The 20659-nt window shown below is 46.1% G+C and overlaps 1 protein-coding gene across 1 annotated transcript in view; it reads left to right on the forward strand.

Annotated features, from left to right (window-relative positions):
- Positions 1 to 20659, forward strand: part of LOC306982705 (cGMP-dependent protein kinase 2-like) — a gene marked incomplete at both ends in the record, with an annotated part of 69729 nt that overhangs the window by 24438 nt on the left and 24632 nt on the right. The window contains 3 exons of the mRNA XM_079583172.1: positions 5752 to 5912; positions 7820 to 7945; positions 11955 to 12142. Of these exons, the coding sequence (XP_079439298.1) occupies positions 5752 to 5912; positions 7820 to 7945; positions 11955 to 12142 (475 nt within the window). The remainder of the gene's footprint in view (positions 1 to 5751; positions 5913 to 7819; positions 7946 to 11954; positions 12143 to 20659) is intronic.

The following is a 20659-nucleotide window of genomic DNA, read 5'->3' on the forward strand; positions in this document are numbered from 1 at the left end:
TAGGAACTGTTATGAACTCACTGACATGAAGGAGGAACTCTTTATTATTTACATCAGCCTGACGACTGTAGGAACTGTTATAAACTCACTGACATGAAGGAGGAACTCTTTATTACTTACATCAGCCTGACGACTGTTGGAACTGTTATAAACTGACATGAATGAGGAACTCTTTATTATTTACATCAGCCTGACGACTGTTGGAACTGTTATGAACTCACTGACATGAAGGAGGAACTCTTTATTATTTACATCAGCCTAACGACTGTTGGAACTGTTATAAACTCACTGACATGAAGGAGGAACTCTTTATTATTTACATCAGCCTGACGACTGTAGGAACTGTTATAAACTCACTGACATGAAGGAGGAACTCTTTATTATTTACATCAGCCTGACGACTGTTGGAACTGTTATGAACTCACTGACATGAAGGAGGAACTCTTTATTATTTACATCAGCCTGACGACTGTAGGAACTGTTATAAACTCACTGACATGAAGGAGGAACTCTTTATTATTTACATCAGCCTGACGACTGTTGGAACTGTTATGAACTCACTGACATGAAGGAGGAACTCTTTATTATTTACATCAGCCTGACGACTGTTGGAACTGTTATGAACTCACTGACATGAATGAGGAACTCTTTATTATTTACATCAGCCTGACGACTGTAGGAACTGTTATGAACTCACTGACATGAAGGAGGAACTCTTTATTATTTACATCAGCCTGACGACTGTTGGAACTGTTATGAACTCACTGACATGAAGGAGGAACTCTTTATTATTTACATCAGCCTGACGACTGTTGGAACTGTTATGAACTCACTGACATGAAGGAGGAACTCTTTATTATTTACATCAGCCTGACGACTGTTGGAACTGTTATAAAGTCACTGACATGAAGGAGGAACTCTTTATTATTTACATCAGCCTGACGACTGTAGGAACTGTTATAAACTCACTGACATGAAGGAGGAACTCTTTATTATTTACATCAGCCTGACGACTGTTGGAACTGTTATAAACTCACTTACATGAAGGAGGAACTCTTCATTATTTACATCAGCCTGACGACTGTTGGAACTGTTATAAACTCACTGACATGAAGGAGGAACTCTTTATTATTTACATCAGCCTGACGACTGTTGGAACTGTTATAAACTCACCTACATGAAGGAGGAACTCTTTATTATTTACATCAGCCTGACGACTGTTGGAACTGTTATGAACTCACTGACATGAAGGAGGAACTCTTTATTATTTACATCAGCCTGACGACTGTTGGAACTGTTATAAACTCACTGACATGAAGGAGGAACTCTTTATTATTTACATCAGCCTGACGACTGTTGGAACTGTTATAAACTCACTGACATGAAGGAGGAACTCTTTATTACTTACATCAGCCTGACGACTGTTGGAACTGTTATAAACTCACTGACATGAAGGAGGAACTTTATTATTTACATCAGCCTGACGACTGTAGGAACTGTTATAAACTCACTTACATGAAGGAGGAACTCTTCATTATTTACATCAGCCTGACGACTGTTGGAACTGTTATGAACTCACTGACATGAAGGAGGAACTCTTTATTATTTACATCAGCCTGACGACTGTTGGAACTGTTATAAACTCACTGACATGAAGGAGGAACTCTTTATTATTTACATCAGCCTGACGACTGTTGGAACTGTTATGAACTCACTGACATGAAGGAGGAACTCTTTATTATTTACATCAGCCTGACGACTGTAGGAACTGTTATGAACTCACTGACATGAAGGAGGAACTCTTTATTATTTACATCAGCCTGACGACTGTAGGAACTGTTATGAACTCACTGACATGAAGGAGGAACTCTTTATTATTTACATCAGCCTGACGACTGTTGGAACTGTTATAAACTCACTGACATGAAGGAGGAACTCTTTATTATTTACATCAGCCTGACGACTGTTGGAACTGTTATGAACTCACTGACATGAAGGAGGAACTCTTTATTATTTACATCAGCCTGACGACTGTTGGAACTGTTATAAACTCACTGACATGAAGGAGGAACTCTTTATTATTTACATCAGCCTGACGACTGTTGGAACTGTTATAAACTCACTGACATGAAGGAGGAACTCTTTATTATTTACATCAGCCTGACGACTGTTGGAACTGTTATAAACTCACTGACATGAAGGAGGAACTCTTTATTATTTACATCAGCCTGACGACTGTTGGAACTGTTATAAACTCACTGACATGAAGGAGGAACTCTTTATTATTTACATCAGCCTGACGTCTGTTGGAACTGTTATAAACTCACTGACATGAAGGAGGAACTCTTTATTATTTACATCAGCCTGACGACTGTAGGAACTGTTATAAACTCACTGACATGAAGGAGGAACTCTTTATTACTTACATCAGCCTGACGACTGTTGGAACTGTTATAAACTGACATGAATGAGGAACTCTTTATTATTTACATCAGCCTGACGACTGTTGGAACTGTTATGAACTCACTGACATGAAGGAGGAACTCTTTATTATTTACATCAGCCTAACGACTGTTGGAACTGTTATAAACTCACTGACATGAAGGAGGAACTCTTTATTATTTACATCAGCCTGACGACTGTAGGAACTGTTATAAACTCACTGACATGAAGGAGGAACTCTTTATTATTTACATCAGCCTGACGACTGTTGGAACTGTTATAAACTCACTGACATGAAGGAGGAACTCTTTATTATTTACATCAGCCTGACGACTGTTGGAACTGTTATGAACTCACTGACATGAAGGAGGAACTCTTTATTATTTACATCAGCCTGACGACTGTAGGAACTGTTATAAACTCACTGACATGAAGGAGGAACTCTTTATTATTTACATCAGCCTGACGACTGTTGGAACTGTTATGAACTCACTGACATGAAGGAGGAACTCTTTATTATTTACATCAGCCTGACGACTGTTGGAACTGTTATGAACTCACTGACATGAATGAGGAACTCTTTATTATTTACATCAGCCTGACGACTGTAGGAACTGTTATGAACTCACTGACATGAAGGAGGAACTCTTTATTATTTACATCAGCCTGACGACTGTTGGAACTGTTATGAACTCACTGACATGAAGGAGGAACTCTTTATTATTTACATCAGCCTGACGACTGTTGGAACTGTTATGAACTCACTGACATGAAGGAGGAACTCTTTATTATTTACATCAGCCTGACGACTGTTGGAACTGTTATAAAGTCACTGACATGAAGGAGGAACTCTTTATTATTTACATCAGCCTGACGACTGTAGGAACTGTTATAAACTCACTGACATGAAGGAGGAACTCTTTATTATTTACATCAGCCTGACGACTGTTGGAACTGTTATAAACTCACTTACATGAAGGAGGAACTCTTCATTATTTACATCAGCCTGACGACTGTTGGAACTGTTATAAACTCACTGACATGAAGGAGGAACTCTTTATTATTTACATCAGCCTGACGACTGTTGGAACTGTTATAAACTCACCTACATGAAGGAGGAACTCTTTATTATTTACATCAGCCTGACGACTGTTGGAACTGTTATGAACTCACTGACATGAAGGAGGAACTCTTTATTATTTACATCAGCCTGACGACTGTTGGAACTGTTATAAACTCACTGACATGAAGGAGGAACTCTTTATTACTTACATCAGCCTGACGACTGTTGGAACTGTTATAAACTCACTGACATGAAGGAGGAACTTTATTATTTACATCAGCCTGACGACTGTAGGAACTGTTATAAACTCACTTACATGAAGGAGGAACTCTTCATTATTTACATCAGCTTGACGACTGTTGGAACTGTTATAAACTCACTGACATGAAGGAGGAACTCTTTATTATTTACATCAGCCTGACGACTGTTGGAACTGTTATGAACTCACTGACATGAAGGAGGAACTCTTTATTATTTACATCAGCCTGACGACTGTAGGAACTGTTATGAACTCACTGACATGAAGGAGGAACTCTTTATTATTTACATCAGCCTGACGACTGTAGGAACTGTTATGAACTCACTGACATGAAGGAGGAACTCTTTATTATTTACATCAGCCTGACGACTGTAGGAACTGTTATGAACTCACTGACATGAAGGAGGAACTCTTCATTATTTACATCAGCCTGACGACTGTTGGAACTGTTATGAACTCACTGACATGAAGGAGGAACTCTTTATTATTTACATCAGCCTGACGACTGTAGGAACTGTTATGAACTCACTGACATGAAGGAGGAACTCTTTATTATTTACATCAGCCTGACGACTGTTGGAACTGTTATGAACTCACTGACATGAAGGAGGAACTCTTTATTATTTACATCAGCCTGACGACTGTAGGAACTGTTATAAACTCACTGACATGAAGGAGGAACTCTTTATTATTTACATCAGCCTGACGACTGTAGGAACTGTTATAAACTCACTGACATGAAGGAGGAACTCTTTATTATTTACATCAGCCTGACGACTGTAGGAACTGTTATAAACTCACTGACATGAAGGAGGAACTCTTTATTATTTACATCAGCCTGACGACTGTAGGAACTGTTATGAACTCACTCACATGAAGGAGGAACTCTTTATTATTTACATCAGCCTGACGACTGTAGGAACTGTTATAAACTCACTGACATGAAGGAGGAACTCTTTATTATTTACATCAGCCTGACGACTGTAGGAACTGTTATGAACTCACTTACATGAAGGAGGAACTCTTTATTATTTACATCAGCCTGACGACTGTTGGAACTGTTATAAACTCACTGACATGAAGGAGGAACTCTTTATTATTTACATCAGCCTGACGACTGTTGGAACTGTTATGAACTCACTCACATGAAGGAGGAACTCTTTATTATTTACATCAGCCTGACGACTGTTGGAACTGTTATGAACTCACTGACATGAAGGAGGAACTCTTTATTATTTACATCAGCCTGACGACTGTTGGAACTGTTATGAACTCACTGACATGAAGGAGGAACTCTTTATTATTTACATCAGCCTGGCGACTGTTGGAACTGTTATTAACTCACTGACATGAAGGAGGAACTCTTTAACTGATCACAGCATCACGTGTTTGTATGAACTGTGGCACGAGGAAAACCAGGTCAACATTAAAAGTTCTTTCTCAATAACGTTGTGAATATGGAGATAAAATGTAATATTGATACTGGGAGGTTTTCCTTGATATTTGGAAAGTAACTGTATTATAAATACTCTTTAACAAAAGTGTAGCTTTACCAGAATACAGTTACTCTGAGAATGAGTATTGTATATTTAGTTCCTCCCAGGCACTGCTCACTGGAACCAGCACACCCTGGACGCACACGTCTAAAACCTCCTTTTGTCGTGTTTTCCTCCTTGTCTCTGAATTCAACAGATTTAAATCATGGCGTGAGATCAACCGTAATAACGACGCCTTGTTTACGGCACAAAGTGCAGTTCATTCACTTATTCAATACGTTTACTTTACAAAAGTAGGGCTGGATACCAGTACTTTAACAATCCTTGGTTTGGGAGAAAATGGGAGAAATTCTGTCAAAGATGAGGGAAAACTGTGAAAAAAAACAGAGGAACAAATTCAAAAAAATTGGAAAAATATTGAAAAGTGACTTCCTTTAATAATATCCCTGAACAACAGCAACAAAACTGAGGGTTTCTCCTCCCGTTTCCAGGTGAGATGGGGAACGGCTCAGTGAAGTCAAGGCGGAGCCAAAATGGCGGCTCTCAGAAACGACGGGAGACGTTTGTGGAGCGCCTCGAGCTCCTGCAGCGAGAAGCTCTGAAGAAGGACCAGGACATGAGCAGCAAAGACCTGCAGATCCAGGAGCTACAGGTGAAAAAATGATATATATGTTCAGCTACGAAGTCTATATAATACACAGAGCCTGGTGTAAACGTGGGACTTAATGTGTGACAAGTTAGTTAGTTATATATTAGTTATATATCAGTTAGTTATATATTAGTTATATATTAGTTAGTTATATATTAGTTATATATTAGTTAGTTATATATTAGTTATATATTAGTTAGTTATATATTAGTTAGTTATATATTAGTTATATATTAGTTAGTTATATATTAGTTAGTTATATATTAGTTATATATTAGTTAGTTATATATTAGTTATATATCAGTTAGTTATATATTAGTTATATATTAGTTAGTTATATATTAGTTATATATTAGTTAGTTATATATTAGTTATATATTAGTTAGTTATATATTAGTTAGTTATATATTAGTTAGTTATATATTAGTTAGTTATATATTAGTTAGTTATATATTAGTTATATATGAGTTAGTTATATATTAGTTAGTTATATATTAGTTAGTTATATATGAGTTAGTTATATATTAGTTAGTTATATATTAGTTATATATTAGTTAGTTATATATTAGTTAGTTATATATTAGTTAGTTATATATTAGTTAGTTATATATTAGTTAGTTATATATTAGTTATATATGAGTTAGTTATATATTAGTTAGTTATATATTAGTTATATATTAGTTAGTTATATATTAGTTATATATTAGTTAGTTATACATTAGTTAGTTATATATTAGTTAGTTATATATTAGTTAGTTATATATTAGTTAGTTATACATTAGTTAGTTATATATTAGTTAGTTATACATTAGTTAGTTATATATTAGTTAGTTATACATTAGTTAGTTATATATTAGTTAGTTATACATTAGTTAGTTATACATTAGTTAGTTATATATTAGTTATATATTAGTTAGTTATACATTAGTTAGTTATATATTAGTTAGTTATACATTAGTTAGTTATACATTAGTTAGTTATATATTAGTTAGTTATATATTAGTTAGTTATATATTAGTTAGTTATACATTAGTTAGTTATATATTAGTTAGTTATACATTAGTTAGTTATATATTAGTCAGTTATATATTAGTTAGTTATACATTAGTTATATATTAGTTAGTTATACATTAGTTATATATTAGTTATATATTAGTTATATATTAGTTAGTTATATATTAGTTAGTCATATATTAGTTAGTTATATATTAGTTATATATTAGTTATATATTAGTTAGTTATACATTAGTTATACATTAGTTAGTTATATATTAGTTATATATTAGTTATATATTAGTTAGTTATATATTAGTTAGTCATATATTAGTTAGTTATATATTAGTTAGTTATATATTAGTTAGTTATATATTAGTTAGTCATATATTAGTTAGTTATATATTAGTTAGTTATATATTAGTTATATATGAGTTAGTTATGTATTAGTTAGTTATATATTAGTTAATTATATTAGTTAGTTATATATCAGTTAATTATATTAGTTAGTTATATATTAGTTAGTTATATATTAGTTATATATTAGTTATATATTAGTTAGTTATATATTAGTTAGTTATATATTAGTTAATTATATTAGTTAGTTATATATCAGTTAATTATATTAGTTAGTTATATATTAGTTAATTATATTAGTTAGTTATACATTAGTTATATATTAGTTAGTTATATATTAGTTATATATTAGTTAGTTATACATTAGTTATATATTAGTTAGTTATATATTAGTCAGTTATATATTAGTCAGTTATATATTAGTTATACATTAGTTAGTTATATATTAGTCAGTTATATATTAGTTATATATGAGTTAGTTATATATTAGTTATATGTTAGTTAGTTATATATTAGCTACAAAGAGGAGATGGTTCTCAGTCTGACCTTCTCGTCCACAGGAGCAGGTCCAGAAACTTCAGGACGAGCTGAGCAAACAGAGCCAGACCGTCTCAGACCTGAGGGGGGAGCTAGAGAGGCGCAGTGCAGCCAGACACGCCCACTGTACAGACACGCCCACTCTACAGGTGAGACACGCCCACTCTACAGGTGAGACACGCCCACGCTACAGGTGAGACACGCCCACGCTACAGGTGAGACACGCCCACGCTACAGACACGCCCACTCTACAGGTGAGACACGCCCACTCTACAGGTGAGACACGCCCACTCTACAGGTGAGACACTCCCACGCTACAGGTGAGACACGCCCACTCTACAGACACGCCCACTCTACAGACACGCCCACTCTACAGACACTCCCACGCTACAGGTGAGACACGCCCACTCTACAGACACGCCCACTCTACAGGTGAGACACGCCCACGCTACAGGTGAGACACGCCCACTCTACAGACACGCCCACTCTACAGGTGAGACACGCCCACGCTACAGGTGAGACACGCCCACTCTACAGGTGAGACACGCCCACTCTACAGGTGAGACACTCCCACGCTACAGGTGAGACACGCCCACTCTACAGACACGCCCACTCTACAGACACGCCCACTCTACAGACACGCCCACTCTACAGACACGCCCACTCTACAGGTGAGACACGCCCACTCTACAGGTGAGACACGCCCACTCTACAGGTGAGACACGCCCACTCTATAGACACGCCCACTCTACAGGTGAGACACGCCCACTCTACAGGTGAGACACGCCCACTCTATAGACACGCCCACTCTACAGGTGAGACACGCCCACTCTACAGGTGAGACACGCCCACTCTATAGACACGCCCACTCTACAGGTGAGACACGCCCACTCTACAGGTGAGACACGCCCACGCTACAGGTGAGACACGCCCACTCTATAGACACGCCCACTCTACAGGTGAGACACGCCCACTCTACAGGTGAGACACGCCCACTCTATAGACACGCCCACTCTACAGGTGAGACACGCCCACTCTACAGGTGAGACACGCCCACGCTACAGGTGAGACACGCCCACTCTATAGACACGCCCACTCTACAGGTGAGACACGCCCACTCTACAGGTGAGACACGCCCACTCTACAGACACGCCCACTCTACAAGTGAGACACGCCCACTCTATAGACACGCCCACGCTACAGGTGAGACACGCCCACGCTACAGGTGAGACACGCCCACTCTACAGGTGAGACACGCCCACTCTACAGGTGAGACACACCCACTCTACAGGTGAGACACGCCCACTCTACAGGTGAGACACACCCACGCTACAGGTGAGACACGCCCACGCTACAGGTGAGACACGCCCACTCTACAGGTGAGACACGCCCACTCTACAGGTGAGACACGCCCACTCTACAGGTGAGACACGCCCACGCTACAGGTGAGACACGCCCACGCTACAGGTGAGACACGCCCACTCTACAGGTGAGACACGCCCACTCTACAGGTGAGACACGCCCACTCTACAGGTGAGACACACCCACTCTACAGGTGAGACACGCCCACTCTACAGGTGAGACACGCCCACTCTACAGGTGAGACACGCCCACTCTACAGGTGAGACACGCCCACTCTACAGGTGAGACACACCCACTCTACAGGTGAGACACGCCCACTCTACAGGTGAGACACGCCCACTCTACAGGTGAGACACGCCCACTCTACAGGTGAGACACGCCCACTCTACAGGTGAGACACGCCCACTCTACAGGTGAGACACGCCCACTCTACAGGTGAGACACACCCACTCTACAGGTGAGACACGCCCACTCTACAGGTGAGACACACCCACTCTACAGGTGAGACACGCCCACTCTACAGGTGAGACACGCCCACTCTACAGGTGAGACACACCCACGCTACAGGTGAGACACGCCCACGCTACAGACACGCCCACTCTACAGGTGAGACACGCCCACGCTACAGGTGAGACACGCCCACGCTACAGACACGCCCACTCTACAGGTGAGACACGCCCACTCTACAGGTGAGACACGCCCACTCTACAGGTGAGACACGCCCACTCTACAGGTGAGACACACCCACGCTACAGGTGAGACACGCCCACGCTGCAGACACGCCCACTCTACAGGTGAGACACGCCCACGCTACAGGTGAGACACGCCCACGCTACAGGTGAGACACGCCCACGCTACAGGTGAGACACGCCCACTCTACAGGTGAGACACGCCCACTCTACAGGTGAGACACGCCCACTCTACAGGTGAGACACGCCCACGCTACAGGTGAGACACGCCCACGCTACAGGTGAGACACGCCCACTCTACAGGTGAGACACGCCCACTCTACAGGTGAGACACGCCCACTCTACAGGTGAGACACACCCACTCTACAGGTGAGACACGCCCACTCTACAGGTGAGACACGCCCACTCTACAGGTGAGACACGCCCACTCTACAGGTGAGACACGCCCACTCTACAGGTGAGACACACCCACTCTACAGGTGAGACACGCCCACTCTACAGGTGAGACACGCCCACTCTACAGGTGAGACACGCCCACTCTACAGGTGAGACACGCCCACTCTACAGGTGAGACACGCCCACTCTACAGGTGAGACACGCCCACTCTACAGGTGAGACACACCCACTCTACAGGTGAGACACGCCCACTCTACAGGTGAGACACACCCACTCTACAGGTGAGACACGCCCACTCTACAGGTGAGACACGCCCACTCTACAGGTGAGACACACCCACGCTACAGGTGAGACACGCCCACGCTACAGACACGCCCACTCTACAGGTGAGACACGCCCACGCTACAGGTGAGACACGCCCACGCTACAGACACGCCCACTCTACAGGTGAGACACGCCCACTCTACAGGTGAGACACGCCCACTCTACAGGTGAGACACGCCCACTCTACAGGTGAGACACACCCACGCTACAGGTGAGACACGCCCACGCTGCAGACACGCCCACTCTACAGGTGAGACACGCCCACGCTACAGGTGAGACACGCCCACGCTACAGACACGCCCACTCTACAGGTGAGACACGCCCACTCTACAGACACGCCCACTCTATAGACACTCCCACGCTACAGGTGAGACACGCCCACTCTACAGACACGCCCACTCTACAGGTGAGACACGCCCACGCTACAGGTGAGACACGCCCACTCTACAGACACGCCCACTCTACAGGTGAGACACGCCCACGCTACAGGTGAGACACGCCCACTCTACAGGTGAGACACGCCCACTCTACAGGTGAGACACGCCCACTCTACAGACACGCCCACTCTACAGGTGAGACACTCCCACGCTACAGGTGAGACACGCCCACTCTACAGGTGAGACACTCCCACTCTACAGGTGAGACACGCCCACGCTACAGGTGAGACACGCCCACTCTACAGGTGAGACACGCCCACGCTACAGGTGAGACACGCCCACTCTACAGACACGCCCACTCTACAGGTGAGACACGCCCACTCTACAGGTGAGACACGCCCACTCTACAGGTGAGACACGCCCACGCTACAGGTGAGACACGCCCACTCTACAGGTGAGACACGCCCACGCTACAGGTGAGACACGCCCACTCTACAGGTGAGACACGCCCACTCTACAGGTGAGACACACCCACGCTACAGGTGAGACACGCCCACGCTGCAGACACGCCCACTCTACAGGTGAGACACGCCCACGCTACAGGTGAGACACGCCCACTCTACAGACACGCCCACGCTACAGGTGAGACACGCCCACTCTACAGACACGCCCACGCTACAGGTGAGACACTCCCACGCTACAGGTGAGACACTCCCACGCTACAGGTGAGACACGCCCACTCTACAGACACGCCCACTCTATAGGTGAGACACGCCCACGCTACAGGTGAGACACGCCCACGCTACAGGTGAGACACACCCACTCTACAGACACGCCCACGCTACAGGTGAGACACGCCCACTCTACAGGTGAGACACGCCCACTCTATAGACACGCCCACTCTACAGGTGAGACACGCCCACGCTACAGGTGAGACACTCCCACGCTACAGGTGAGACACGCCCACTCTACAGGACAGCAGGTAATGACTGCGTAACGTCTGTTTGCAGGAGAGCGCCTCCAGAACCATGTCCACCTCGGGGGCTTCGGGGTGCTCCTCCAGATCCGCCAGTGTGAGGACCAGCTCCGGACTAAGGAACCGCAGGAGAGGAGCCAAAGCCGGGGTCTCCGCCGAGCCCACCTCCACCGGGCCACCCCCGTTCTGCTTCGAACAGGCCCGAGTACCCAAAGACCCCAGGTGAGTGCCTGAAGAACCCAAGGCCTGAGTAATAATAACAATAATACATTTTGTTTGTAATGCACTTTACATTTGACACCAAACCTCAAAGTGCTACAGTGGATTAAAAACAGAACATGTGTTAAAGACAGGACTAAAAACCAAAGCATTCGCTGTAGAGTCAGCTTCTGGGAGGGCGGGGCCCTGAGGTGGTCTGGGAGGGCGGGGCCCTGAGGTGGTCTGGGAGGGCGGGGCCCTGAGGTGGTCTGGGAGGGCGGGGCCCTGAGGGGGTCTGGGAGGGCGGGGCCCTGAGGTGGTCTGGGAGGGCGGGGCCCTGAGGTGGTCTGGGAGGGTGTTCCACAGACAAGGAGCAGCGGCTTCAAAGGCCCTGTCACCCATAGTTTTGAGCCGTGTCCTGGGCGTGACCTGACCGGGTCCTGGTTGAGGTGTCGGCCTGACCGGGTCCTGGTTGAGGTGTCGGCCTGACCGGGTCCTGGTTGAGGCGTCGGCCTGACCGGGTCCTGGTTGAGGTGTCGGCCTGACTGGGTCCTGGTGGAGGTGCTGGCCTGACCGGGTCCTGGTTGAGGTGTCGGCCTGACCGGGTCCTGGTTGAGGTGTCGGCCTGACCGGGTCCTGGTTGAGGTGTCGGCCTGACCGGGTCCTGGTTGAGGTGTCGGCCTGACCGGGTCCTGGTTGAGGTGTCGGCCTGACCGGGTCCTGGTTGAGGTGTCGGCCTGACCGGGTCCTGGTTGAGGGGTCGGCCTGACCGGGTCCTGGTTGAGGTGTCGGCCTGACCGGGTCCTGGTTGAGGGGTCGGCCTGACCGGGTCCTGGTTGAGGTGTCGGCCTGACCGGGTCCTGGTTGAGGTGTCGGCCTGACCGGGTCCTGGTGGAGGTGCTGGCCTGACCGGGTCCTGGTTGAGGTGTCGGCCTGACCGGGTCCTGGTTGAGGTGTCGGCCTGACCGGGTCCTGGTTGAGGTACCGGGTCATGGTTGAGGGGTTGGGTCCTGGTTGAGGTCTTGGCCTGACCGGGTCCTGGTTGAGGTACCGGGTCCTGGTTGAGGTGTCGGCCTGACCGGGTCCTGGTTGAGGGGTGTGGTGTGGGCAGTCGGTGAGGTCAGTGGGGGCCACACCGTGCAGACAGTGATGGGTGTGCAGGAGGACCTTGTATTGTGTGCGGGACTGAATGGGGAGCCAGTGCAGTGCACGGAGGATGGGGGTGATGTGCTCGTCAGGATCCTGGCAGTGCTGTTCTGAACATACTGGAGCTTTTGGAGGCTCCTGCCAGGGATCCCGATGAGGAGAGCGTTACAGTGGTCCAGCCTGGAGGAGACAAAAGCATGAATGAGCTTCTCTTGTTGTGTGTCGTCAGTATAGCAGTGTCACCTGTGGGGTCCCCCAGAGCTACATAGAAAGACCCCTGGTGAGTGTCTAAAGACCCCAGGTGAGTGTCTAAAGACCCCAGGTGAGTGTCTAAAGACCCCAGGTGAGTGTCTAAAGACCCCATGTGAGTGTCTAAAGACCCCAGGAGAGTGTCTATAGACCCCAGGAGAGTGTCTAAAGACCCCAGGTGAGTGTCTAAAGACCCCAGGTGAGTGTCTAAAGACCCCAGGTGAGTGTCTAAAGACCCCATGTGAGTGTCTAAAGACCCCAGGTGAGTGTCTAAAGACCTCATATGAGTGTCTAAAGACCCCATGTGAGTGTCTAAAGACCCCAGGTGAGTGTCTAAAGACCCCATGTGAGTGTCTAAAGACCCCAGGTGAGTGTCTAAAGACCCCAGGTGAGTGTCTAAAGACCCCATGTGAGTGTCTAAAGACCCCAGGTGAGTGTCTAAAGACCCCAGGTGAGTGTCTAAAGACCCCAGGTGAGTGTCTAAAGACCCCATGTGAGTGTCTAAAGACCCCATGTGAGTGTCTAAAGACCCCAGGTGAGTGTCTAAAGACCCCAGGTGAGTGTCTAAAGACCCCAGGTGAGTGTCTAAAGACCCCAGGTGAGTGTCTAAAGACCCCATGTGAGTGTCTAAAGACCCCATGTGAGTGTCTAAAGACCCCAGGTGAGTGTCTAAAGACCCCATGTGAGTGTCTAAAGACCCCAGGTGAGTGTCTAAAGACCCCAGGTGAGTGTCTAAAGACCCCAGGTGAGTGTCTAAAGACCCCATGTGAGTGTCTAAAGACCCCATGTGAGTGTCTAAAGACCCCAGGTGAGTGTCTAAAGACCCCAGGTGAGTGTCTAAAGACCCCAGGTGAGTGTCTAAAGACCCCAGGTGAGTGTTTAAAGACCCCATGTGAGTGTCTAAAGACCCCATGTGAGTGTTTAAAGACCCCATGTGAGTGTCTAAAGACCCCATGTGAGTGTCTAAAGACCCCATGTGAGTGTCTAAAGACCCCATGTGAGTGTCTAAAGACCCCAGGTGAGTGTCTAAAGACCCCAGGTGAGTGTCTAAAGACCCCATGTGAGTGTCTAAAGACCCCATGTGAGTGCTCATAGACCCCATGTGAGTGTCTAAAGACCCCATGTGAGTGTCTAAAGACCTCAGGTGAGTGTCTAAAGACCCCATGTGAGTGTCTAAAGACCCCATGTGAGTGTCTAAAGACCCCATGTGAGTGTCTAAAGACCCCAGGTGAGTGTCTAAAGACCCCATGTGAGTGTCTAAAGACCCCATGTGAGTGTCTAAAGACTCCATGTGAGTGTCTAAAGACCCCATGTGAGTGTCTAAAGACCCCATGTGAGTGTCTAAAGACCCCAGGTGAGTGTCTAAAGACTCCATGTGAGTGTCTAAAGACTCCATGTGAGTGTCTAAAGACTCCATGTGAGTGTCTAAAGACTCCATGTGAGTGTCTAAAGACCCCAGGTGAGTGTCTAAAGACCCCAGGTGAGTGTCTAAAGACTCCATGTGAGTGTCTAAAGACCCCATGTGAGTGTCTAAAGACCCCATGTGAGTGTCTAAAGACCTCAGGTGAGTGTCTAAAGACCCCAGGTGAGTGTCTAAAGACTCCATGTGAGTGTCTAAAGACCTCAGGTGAGTGTCTAAAGACCCCAGGTGAGTGTCTAAAGACTCCATGTGAGTGTCTAAAGACTCCATGTGAGTGTCTAAAGACCCCAGGTGAGTGTCTAAAGACCCCATGTGAGTGTCTAAAGACTCCATGTGAGTGTCTAAAGACCCCATGTGAGTGTCTAAAGACCCCATGTGAGTGTCTAAAGACCCCAGGTGAGTGTCTAAAGACCCCAGGTGAGTGTCTAAAGACCCCAGGTGAGTGTCTAAAGACTCCATGTGAGTGTCTAAAGACCCCAGGTGAGTGTCTAAAGACCCCATGTGAGTGTCTAAAGACCCCATTTGAGTGTCTAAAGACCCCATGTGAGTGTCTAAAGACCCCATGTGAGTGTCTAAAGACCCCATGTGAGTGTCTAAAGACCCCAGGTGAGTGTCTAAAGACCCCAGGTGAGTGTCTAAAGACCCCAGGTGAGTGTCTAAAGACTCCATGTGAGTGTCTAAAGACCCCATGTGAGTGTCTAAAGACCCCATGTGAGTGTCTAAAGACCCCATGTGAGTGTTTAAAGACCCCAGGTGAGTGTCTAAAGACCCCATGTGAGTGTCTAAAGACCCCATGTGAGTGTCTAAAGACCCCATATGAGTGTCTAAAGACCCCAGGTGAGTGTCTAAAGACCCCATGTGAGTGTCTAAAGACCCCATGTGAGTGTCTAAAGACCCCATGTGAGTGTCTAAAGACCCCAGGTGAGTGTCTAAAGACCCCATGTGAGTGTCTAAAGACCCCATGTGAGTGTCTAAAGACCCCATGTGAGTGTCTAAAGACCCCAGGTGAGTGTCTAAAGACCCCAGGTGAGTGTTTAAAGACCCCATGTGAGTGTCTAAAGACCCCATGTGAGTGTTTAAAGACCCCATGTGAGTGTCTAAAGACCCCATATGAGTGTCTAAAGACCCCATGTGAGTGTCTAAAGACCCCAGGTGAGTGTCTAAAGACCCCAGGTGAGTGTCTAAAGACCCCAGGTGAGTGTCTAAAGACCCCAGGTGAGTGTCTAAAGACCCCAGGTGAGTGTCTAAAGACCCCATGTGAGTGTCTAAAGACCCCATGTGAGTGTCTAAAGACCCCATGTGAGTGTCTAAAGACCCCAGGTGAGTGTCTAAAGACCCCAGGTGAGTGTCTAAAGACCCCAGGTGAGTGTCTAAAGACCCCATGTGAGTGTCTAAAGACCCCATGTGAGTGTCTAAAGACCCCATGTGAGTGTCTAAAGACCCCAGGTGAGTGTCTAAAGACCCCAGGTGAGTGTCTAAAGACCCCAGGTGAGTGTCTAAAGACCCCATGTGAGTGTCTAAAGACCCCATGTGAGTGCTCATAGACCCCATGTGAGTGTCTAAAGACCCCATGTGAGTGTCTAAAGACCTCAGGTGAGTGTCTAAAGACCCCATGTGAGTGTCTAAAGACCCCATGTGAGTGTCTAAAGACCCCATGTGAGTGTCTAAAGACCCCATGTGAGTGTCTAAAGACCCCAGGTGAGTGTCTAAAGACCCCATGTGAGTGTCTAAAGACCCCATGTGAGTGTCTAAAGACCCCATGTGAGTGTCTAAAGACTCCATGTGAGTGTCTAAAGACCCCATGTGAGTGTCTAAAGACCCCATGTGAGTGTCTAAAGACCCCAGGTGAGTGTCTAAAGACTCCATGTGAGTGTCTAAAGACTCCATGTGAGTGTCTAAAGACCCCAGGTGAGTGTCTAAAGACTCCATGTGAGTGTCTAAAGACCCCATGTGAGTGTCTAAAGACCCCATGTGAGTGTCTAAAGACCCCAGGTGAGTGTCTAAAGACCCCAGGTGAGTGTCTAAAGACCCCAGGTGAGTGTCTAAAGACTCCATGTGAGTGTCTAAAGACCCCAGGTGAGTGTCTAAAGACCCCATGTGAGTGTCTAAAGACCCCATTTGAGTGTCTAAAGACCCCATGTGAGTGTCTAAAGACCCCATGTGAGTGTCTAAAGACCCCATGTGAGTGTCTAAAGACCCCATGTGAGTGTCTAAAGACCCCAGGTGAGTGTCTAAAGACCCCAGGTGAGTGTCTAAAGACCCCAGGTGAGTGTCTAAAGACCCCAGGTGAGTGTCTAAAGACCCCAGGTGAGTGTCTAAAGACCCCAGGTGAGTGTCTAAAGACCCCAGGTGAGTGTCTAAAGACTCCATGTGAGTGTCTAAAGACCCCATGTGAGTGTCTAAAGACCCCATGTGAGTGTCTAAAGACCCCATGTGAGTGTCTAAAGACCCCATGTGAGTGTCTAAAGACCCCATGTGAGTGTCTAAAGACCCCAGGTGAGTGTTTAAAGACCCCATGTGAGTGTCTAAAGACCCCATGTGAGTGTTTAAAGACCCCATGTGAGTGTCTAAAGACCCCATGTGAGTGTCTAAAGACCCCAGGTGAGTGTCTAAAGACCCCAGGTGAGTGTCTAAAGACCCCATGTGAGTGTCTAAAGACCCCATGTGAGTGTCTAAAGACCCCATGTGAGTGCTCATAGACCCCATGTGAGTGTCTAAAGACCCCATGTGAGTGTCTAAAGACCCCATGTGAGTGCTCATAGACCCCATGTGAGTGTCTAAAGACCCCATGTGAGTGTCTAAAGACCCCATGTGAGTGCTCATAGACCCCATGTGAGTGTCTAAAGACCCCATGTGAGTGTCTAAAGACCTCAGGTGAGTGTCTAAAGACCCCATGTGAGTGTCTAAAGACCCCATGTGAGTGTCTAAAGACCCCATGTGAGTGTCTAAAGACCCCAGGTGAGTGTCTAAAGACCCCATGTGAGTGTCTAAAGACCCCATGTGAGTGTCTAAAGACCCCAGGTGAGTGTCTAAAGACCCCATGTGAGTGTCTAAAGACCCCATGTGAGTGTCTAAAGACCCCATGTGAGTGTCTAAAGACCCCAGGTGAGTGTCTAAAGACTCCATGTGAGTGTCTAAAGACCCCATGTGAGTGTCTAAAGACCCCATGTGAGTGTCTAAAGACCCCAGGTGAGTGTCTAAAGACTCCATGTGAGTGTCTAAAGACCCCAGGTGAGTGTCTAAAGACTCCATGTGAGTGTCTAAAGACTCCATTTGAGTGTCTAAAGACCCCATGTGAGTGTCTACAGACCCCATGTGAGTGTCTAAAGACCCCATGTGAGTGTCTAAAGACCCCATGTGAGTGTCTAAAGACCCCAGGTGAGTGTCTAAAGACCCCAGGTGAGTGTCTAAAGACCCCAGGTGAGTGTCTAAAGACTCCATGTGAGTGTCTAAAGACCCCAGGTGAGTGTCTAAAGACCCCATGTGAGTGTCTAAAGACCCCATTTGAGTGTCTAAAGACCCCATGTGAGTGTCTAAAGACCCCATTTGAGTGTTTAAAGACCCCATGTGAGTGTCTAAAGACCCCATTTGAGTGTCTAAAGACCCCATGTGAGTGTCTAAAGACCCCATTTGAGTGTTTAAAGACCCCAGGTGAGTGTCTAAAGACCCCATTTGAGTGTCTAAAGACCCCATTTGAGTGTCTAAAGACCCCATTTGAGTGTTTAAAGACCCCAGGTGAGTGTCTAAAGACCCCATTTGAGTGTCTAAAGACCCCATGTGAGTGTCTAAAGACCCCATGTGAGTGTCTAAAGACCCCATTTGAGTGTTTAAAGACCCCATGTGAGTGTCTAAAGACCCCATTTGAGTGTCTAAAGACCCCATGTGAGTGTCTAAAGACCCCATTTGAGTGTTTAAAGACCCCATGTGAGTGTCTAAAGACCCCAGGTGAGTGTCTAAAGACCCCATGTGAGTGTCTAAAGACTCCATGTGAGTGTCTACAGACCCCATGTGAGTGTCTAAAGACCCCATGTGAGTGTCTAAAGACCTCAGGTGAGTGTCTAAAGACCCCATTTGAGTGTCTAAAGACCCCATTTGAGTGTCTAAAGACCCCATGTGAGTGTCTAAAGACCCCATGTGAGTGTCTAAAGACCCCATGTGAGTGTCTAAAGACCCCATTTGAGTGTCTAAAGACCTCATGTGAGTGTCTAAAGACCCCATGTGAGTGTCTAAAGACCCCATGTGAGTGTCTAAAGACCCCAGGTGAGTGTCTAAAGACCCCATGTGAGTGTCTAAAGACTCCATGTGAGTGTCTACAGACCCCATGTGAGTGTCTAAAGACCCCATGTGAGTGTCTAAAGACCCCATGTGAGTGTCTAAAGACCCCATGTGAGTGTCTAAAGACCCCATGTGAGTGTCTAAAGACCCCATGTGAGTGTCTAAAGACCCCATGTGAGTGTCTAAAGACTCCAGGTGAGTGTCTAAAGACCCCAGGTGAGTGTCTAAAGACTCCATGTGAGTGTCTACAGACCCCATGTGAGTGTCTACAGACCCCATTTGAGTGTCTAAAGACCCCATGTGAGTGTTTAAAGACCCCAGGTGAGTGTCTAAAGACCCCATGTGAGTGTCTAAAGACCCCATGTGAGTGTCTAAAGACCCCATATGAGTGTCTAAAGACCCCATGTGAGTGTCTAAAGACCCCATGTGAGTGTCTAAAGACCCCATGTGAGTGTCTAAAGACCCCAGGTGAGTGTCTAAAGACCCCATGTGAGTGTCTAAAGACCCCATGTGAGTGTCTAAAGACCCCATGTGAGTGTCTAAAGACCCCAGGTGAGTGTCTACAGACCCCATGTGAGTGTCTAAAGACTCCATGTGAGTGTCTAAAGACCCCAGGTGAGTGTCTAAAGACCCCATGTGAGTGTCTAAAGACCCCAGGTGAGTGTCTAAAGACCCCAGGTGAGTGTCTAAAGACCCCATGTGAGTGTCTAAAGACCCCATGTGAGTGTCTAAAGACCCCATGTGAGTGTCTAAAGACCCCAGGTGAGTGTCTAAAGACCCCAGGTGAGTGTCTAAAGACCCCAGGTGAGTGTCTAAAGACCCCATGTGAGTGTCTAAAGACCCCATGTGAGTGTCTAAAGACCCCATGTGAGTGTCTAAAGACCCCAGGTGAGTGTCTAAAGACTCCAGGTGAGTGTCTAAAGACCCCATGTGAGTGTCTAAAGACCCCATGTGAGTGTCTAAAGACCCCAGGTGAGTGTCTAAAGACCCCATGTGAGTGTCTAAAGACCCCAGGTGAGTGTCTAAAGACTCCATGTGAGTGTCTAAAGACCCCATGTGAGTGTCTAAAGACCTCAGGTGAGTGTTTAAAGACCCCATGTGAGTGTCTAAAGACCCCATGTGAGTGTCTAAAGACCCCATGTGAGTGTCTAAAGACTCCAGGTGAGTGTTTAAAGACCCCATGTGAGTGTCTAAAGACCCCAGGTGAGTGTCTAAAGACCCCATGTGAGTGTCTACAGACTCCATGTGAGTGTTTAAAGACCCCATGTGAGTGTCTAAAGACCCCATGTGAGTGTCTAAAGACTCCATGTGAGTGTCTAAAGACCCCATGTGAGTGTCTAAAGACCCCATGTGAGTGTCTAAAGACCCCAGGTGAGTGTTTAAAGACCCCAGGTGAGTGTCTAAAGACCCCATGTGAGTGTCTAAAGACCCCATGTGAGTGTCTAAAGACC

This window comes from Gobius niger, assembly GCF_951799975.1.
Source record: "Gobius niger genome assembly, contig: SCAFFOLD_70, whole genome shotgun sequence".
Classification (NCBI taxonomy): Eukaryota; Metazoa; Chordata; class Actinopteri; order Gobiiformes; family Gobiidae; genus Gobius; species Gobius niger.